At 39.7% G+C, this 6,436-nt stretch overlaps 1 protein-coding gene across 1 annotated transcript; it reads left to right on the plus strand.

Moving 5' to 3' along the window:
- Positions 1 to 679: 679 nt before the first annotated feature.
- Positions 680 to 5,101, plus strand: rnf170 (ring finger protein 170). The gene is made up of 7 exons (XM_034602249.1): positions 680 to 840; positions 1,758 to 1,921; positions 2,333 to 2,408; positions 2,843 to 2,957; positions 3,184 to 3,257; positions 3,681 to 3,812; positions 4,169 to 5,101. Exons 2-7 carry the CDS (start codon positions 1,782 to 1,784, stop codon positions 4,436 to 4,438), a joined length of 807 nt encoding a protein of 268 aa, XP_034458140.1. The 5' UTR covers positions 680 to 840; positions 1,758 to 1,781; the 3' UTR covers positions 4,439 to 5,101.
- Positions 5,102 to 6,436: the final 1,335 nt, after the last annotated feature.

A 6,436-nucleotide genomic window follows, 5' to 3' on the forward strand; every position in this document is an offset into this window, starting at 1 on the left:
TACTGTACAACATGCTGTAAAACATACTTTATAACAAACTGTACAACATGCTGTAAAATATACTTAATAACATATTGTACAACATACTGTACAACATGCTGTAAAACATAATAATAACATACTGTAATACATACTTTATAACATACTGTAAAACATACTGAACAACATACTGTACAACATGCTGTAAAATATACTTAATAACATACTGTACAACATACTGTACAACATGCTGTAAAACATAATAATAACATACTGTAATACATACTGTACAACATACTTTATAACATACTGTACAACATACTTTTGTGCAATGAAAAAGATTTCAAGCAGAACAAAAATACAAAGGGAATATCATCAAAATAGATGTGTTTTATACAGAGGTTCAACATTTTGTTTTAAATATTCAGACCCACGAAGTACCCTCAGCGTTTGGATTGATCCACAAGAAAAAGAAGAAGAAGAAAAAGCGGAAGATTATTATTTTTATTATTGCAATTGTTATTATTATTATTATGCACGTGTTTTCCTTATTTGCAGTGGGTGGATTTCTCTCAGCCTCCGCACAAGACTGACGACAATAATGAGACAACACAAAAACGGACGCTGTAGGAATTAACTCACACCAGGTGGTGGCAGTAAAAGGTCCATATCAAGCATGCGAGCTGCCGTTTAAACCCAAAAGAAGAAGAAGAATAGGAAGAATCAGCAGGAGCAGGAGAAGAAGAAGAAGAAGAAGAAGCGTCAACAACAAACTGAAACATAATGTGACAGCAGCCAGTCGAGCTGCTGATCACTAACAAGCTGTCAGTCAAGTCAAGAGAAAGGTGGTGTAGTTATAAGGTGAGGTTCTATCTTTACTGTGATGTGTAGCGCGTGTCACACAGACTGCATCAGCTCCGTTATGATCTTGTGTCGTGTTGGGACTCTTCGGCTGTTGAACGTTATTAGCTACAGATGAAGATGAAGATGAAGATGACGCTCTGAGTCTCATGAGCAGAAATGAACCTGGTTTTATTCACTGGTCGTTTTATATATTTCATGGCTGTTTAATAACCGGCCCCTGTCCGCCAGAGGAGAAGCTCCTAGCGGCCGAACGACACGTCAGCGTCGGGAGGTGTTCAGAAATACATAACAGCATTAGCCAGTCGAGGCTAAGGCTAAACCTGTCTTGTAGCAGTATTAGCACTAAGTTCAATGTAAGCTCGTGACAGACTGATAGTGACAGCATAGTAAACATTAACAGCTTTATAACCACGTTGAGATCTTGACACTAGATGCAGAGTTAGTCAGTTAGTCAGTCAGTCAGTTAGTCAGTTAGTCAGTCAGTTAGTTAAATGTGCTCACAATAAAACTAGGATACTCACCAATTTTGCCGCCACTTAATGTAAAAACAAATCTTGGCTAATTCCAAATTTGCAGCTTTATTCCAACTTGTTTTCACGCCTTAAATGTGCTGAACCATTTGAATTAAAGTAAGAACTTAACTTCAGTATTTTGAATATTCAAGTACATTGTGTTTGTTGGTCACAGTGGAACTCAAGATGCTTTCCATGCTGTAGTCATGGTTGCGTAGATTATTTGGACTGAAGTTAACAGTAGTTGATTACTTTTACTCTGCTGCCCCCTAAAGATCATCAACCAATATCAAGCTAATCAGAAAAACAACATTAGTAAATCAACATTCTTCTTTATAGAACTTAAAGATCAGAAACAGCAGTCATGTGATAACCTTTTTTTGGGGGGTCTTTGTTTTCTAGTGTTGTAGACTATGAGTGTGGGTGATGGAGGACAATCAATGTGGGGACGTGGACTACCTGATCCAAGATGAGGACACCCTCATTGAAGGAGTCAGCAACCAGGTCTTATTTGTTGTGGTGCTCAGCATCACCTTCCTTGCAGGCCTCCTCACTCTGCTCTGCAGGTAATCAGCAAAATCACACCAACTTTGTATGATGCAGACAAAATTACCTTAAATGTTGGGGAAACTCTGATTGAAAATTCTAGTTGTCAAATTCAATGAAAGCATCCTGTCCAAGCACCTCTTTTACATTGACCCTGGTAGCACATATTTACGTGTGTTTAGAAAAATGACATTGACGGGTTAAGTAAAAATAATAAAAGTTTTGATTCCTTTTGGAAAACAGGCTCTTTCTGGCCAAATAATACTACAGTTATTAACGCTTTGCTTTGTGTTTTGCAAAAGATGCCCTTAAAGTTTGATGGTGAAACATCCTGATAGTTTGCACAGTCAAACACAGTGGTGCTGTTCTATTTTCCACGGTGTCAACTGATGAATATTGATGCCAAATGTTTGCTCTTCTTCCTGTTGTAGAGAAGAGCAGCAGAACATCCATCCTGAGAATCAGGAGCACGTCCGAGCTGTCAGACAACAACTCCAAACAGAGCAGGTACTCAGGCAAATGCAGCTAGAAGCTTTGTAGCTAAATAGTTCATAGGATACATAGGACGATACAAACAACACAAATTCATAAACGTGTATATTTTAAACTATATGACTGTATTCATTTTTAAATTGCTGCAAAGGCATCAAAAGCAACAGAATGTCTCTTTAAAAAGTTTGAAAGTAGTTGAAAGCTCTGAGAAATAAGCGGAAAGGTGTCTGCGGCCAAATGAGGACAGGAAATTGTAAAAGGGTTATGGTTCTTAAAATGAACCACAAACAAGTTCCACTCATTTCAGAAAAAATGTAGTTCTAATAAATATATTATGCAGGTGGGAAATAAGGTAGTCGCATTTTATCTTGATCTTTTCAGTGAGAGGGCGAATTTCAAAACCACCTGTTCTATGATGATGATTTTGAAGATTTGTTTTAAATTTTCAGGATGAAAGTCCTCAGGCGGAGGCCCGGCAGCAGTATTACACAGACATGTCTTGTCCTGTGTGTTTACAGCAGGCTGTTCTGCCTGTGGAAACCAACTGTGGACATCTCTTCTGTGGTAAGATGATTGGACAGATCCTGGAAATACTCAGAATGCTAAAATAGACCTTTGCATTATGAAGAAGAGCTGTATGTATTAGTTAATATGGGCTAGCTTCACGTAATAAGCATATCAGAATGACAATGAAGATAGAATTAATTTGCATATATATATATATATATATATATATATATAGCTTAAAGTAGTTACTTGTGTACTTAGTGCCTTTTGTTTTCCTGCATAGGCTCCTGCATTATAGCGTACTGGAGGTATGGCACCTGGCTGGGTGCTATCAACTGCCCCATCTGCAGACAAATGGTGAGGCATGTAATAAATCATGGCTGTAGAATAGTTATTGGATTATTTTTGCATGCCAGACATACGGGTAGCTGTTACCGTCTCTTGCTTGCACATCCATCCATAAAGATGCGTTCTGTGAAGCTAAAATGTCATCTATTAAGACTTGCACTTGTTTGTTCCCAGGTCTGAAATACCTTTCACTTTCAGTTTGATTGTTTTCTGTTATTGTCAAAATCACTATCAAAAACAAGTGGTGATAATAGACCTGATCTGACCCTCAGAAAGCCCATGAACCTCTCCCACCTGCTTAGTCCAAGGTTGAGGTCTCTTTTCATCACAATGTTACTCTTTCTTTTCTCACTTATTTTTATATGTGTCCAGTAATGGAGTTATTTCCTTAAGCATCAATGTATTAAGTGTTATTTTTCTCCCATTTCCCAGGTAACATTGCTCTTCCCACTATTTCATGAGAACACTTCTCCTCAGAGGGTCCAGGATGGCGAGGCAGAACCTCAGCTCATATTACGTGACATCAACGATTACAACCGCAGGTTCTCAGGCCAGCCGAGATCTGTGAGTATAATACATGCAGATTTATATTTAGGCTGCAGTAGTTACAGGTTAGCTTGGCCTACTTAACACAACATTCATTTTCAATTACTTGTACATATCTGTGACGAGCAAATAGCAATTCTTGTTATATAATAATATGCTGAAGATGCTACAAGGGACGCCTCCGTTGTCCTTGCATTGATGTAAAAAATGTTATCAGATACTTTCCCTCCAAAATGCATGGAATATGTTTCACTGCTGGTAAGAGATAATTCTAATACTAGCAAATGAAGTACTGACTTGCGCAGTACATTATGGTTCAGGGGAGTTAATTTCGAACAATATTTTATAATATTTCCTCTCCTCTGTTTCCTCAGTTTATGGACCGGCTGAGAGATGTGCCCACTCTGCTCCGTCATGCCTTCAGGGAGATGTTTTCCATGGGCGGCCTCTTCTGGATGTTCAGGATTCGAATTCTCCTCTGCATCGTTGGTGCACTCACCTACCTGGCCTCGCCGCTCGACATCCTCCCCGAGGCGCTTTTCGGTCTCCTGGGCTTCATGGATGATTTCTTTGTAATTCTGCTTCTCTTCGTGTATATCTCTATCATGTACAGGGAGGTGGTTACGCAGAGACTGAACGGCTAGGTGCTCACTCGGGGGGGGGAAAAAGGTGGCCTTAGCTTGCAGGCTCGGGGAAGAGGAGAACTCAGCAGCTGATGTGGGCGTATAAAGACTGAGTAAATGTAATAAGGACAGTTCGTCAATAACGCCGGCTCTCTCTGAGGTGTTCACTTTGAAAGCCTGGGGTGTTACTTCATCCCTGGAAAGGAGCTGGATGAAGAATGAGCTGTGAGAACGTTGACTCTGTTTGTAGAATTCCTCATTAATGGTTCATAGGTTGAATGTTGTCAAAGCCACCACTGATACAACATAAAGAGGGCTGTGGAAGGATGTGCTGTTGGAGGAAGTCTACTTTGAATCGGTGCAGTAACCGAATAGCTATCGTGATATCCAGCCAATTTCTTTGAAAATATGCCAAAAGCAGTCATGTTTTTAAATGTGCATATGGTCATAATGGAGGCAATATTGTGATATAATGTGATTTTGAATGTTCTGTCTTAATTATATGCATTTAAAGTTTACTTCCTGCTGTGTCCATGTTGTCACCTGCCAGACAACTGAGTGTTACAACAACTATATTATCTTATACAGCTTGATTGGTCAATTACACTGAAGATGCACTTATGGAATAAACCAGTGACTATGCATATTCACAACGACATACAAAATACAGCCTTTGTGTAAAAATCACTGAATTATTTTATTTGCTGAAGTTGCATCTAATGAGATCTGCACATATCAACCTGTCTGATACATGATAACTTAAAAAAAAGTGGATTTGTATCAACAAATGAAGTCATGCTTGATCACAAAAAGACGCCAAACCAAAGGTCTCGATGATCAATAAACATAAATCACTCAACTTCTGAAAATGTAATAACTATCTCAAAGTATACATCGCCTCTCTACAGTTAATACAGATGTGGTACAGACGTTGGTGATGAACAACTCCATCCACGCCACAAAGCTTTTAATTTTTGAATTATTTGGTGTTGAAAGTGGAAACGTTGGGTATCTTACATTTGTAGATATATTTGGGGTTTTTTCTTCCCACAAGGGGTCTTGACTCTCAGGCTGAAAATGGCTGCATCAGAGTGGGAGCTGAAACTGTATCCAGGCCATTGGCTTTCTTGGGGCTCTATTTGCTGAGCCAGCAAACCTTCATGTTCATGAATAGATGAAGGAGAGAGTTCAGAGTCACGTGGCGGATCAAGAGTCGACCATAGAATTCATTCAGTTTGTTTGACAGCAACAGATTCCTATAGAAAACCCTATCAGGTCCCAGTTGGAATACCACGTTAAGGTGTGGCACAAGTCAAACATATATACATACATACCACTGTCCTCTCTCATCAGCGTCTCTTCCACTTTGTCTCCAGGGTGTCGGCACAACCCCCCCCCCCCCCTCCCCCTTGTGTGTGATAGGTAGACTGAAGGGAACGAGAGCAACGTGTCGTAAATGCTTCTGCAGCTGAGAACCGGTTCGATGAGAGTCTCAATCTTGTGGGAAAAATACTGAAGCTGCAGGAAGAGTCAGTGCTTTGGTGCAATGTGCCTCAGAGTTTCATAAATGTTTTTTAACATATAAAACACCATTTCACATACTCCCAAGTACACACATCACAATGCACAACTGTGATGTTACATGATTTAAGCTGACATCTACACAGTTTTAACCGCTTCAACCAAAGTGTATTTTGCCCCATTGCTGTAGTTGAATGCATTTTAGAGGCCTGACAATGAAGTTAGTAGTTTTATCGCTCAGGTAATTATGAACGAGAAAGACATCCAGTAGAGCACATATCTCCAGCAAGGCCCAACAGATCCCTTAAATTCAAACAAGCTAAATATGCATGATTTCCCCCCATGATTTTACCTCCATACTGCTCCTGTGGTGTCATCCAAGCGTCCGCAAGCCCCGATATTCAAATTTGACTCGATACTGCGTCATTTACACCATGTTTTTAATCTAAAAGTCCTATGATATCCATGTGTGAATGTGGCTCCAGAGGAGGATCACAG

This window comes from Hippoglossus hippoglossus, chromosome 12 (genome assembly GCF_009819705.1).
Source record: "Hippoglossus hippoglossus isolate fHipHip1 chromosome 12, fHipHip1.pri, whole genome shotgun sequence".
NCBI lineage: Eukaryota > Metazoa > Chordata > Actinopteri > Pleuronectiformes > Pleuronectidae > Hippoglossus > Hippoglossus hippoglossus.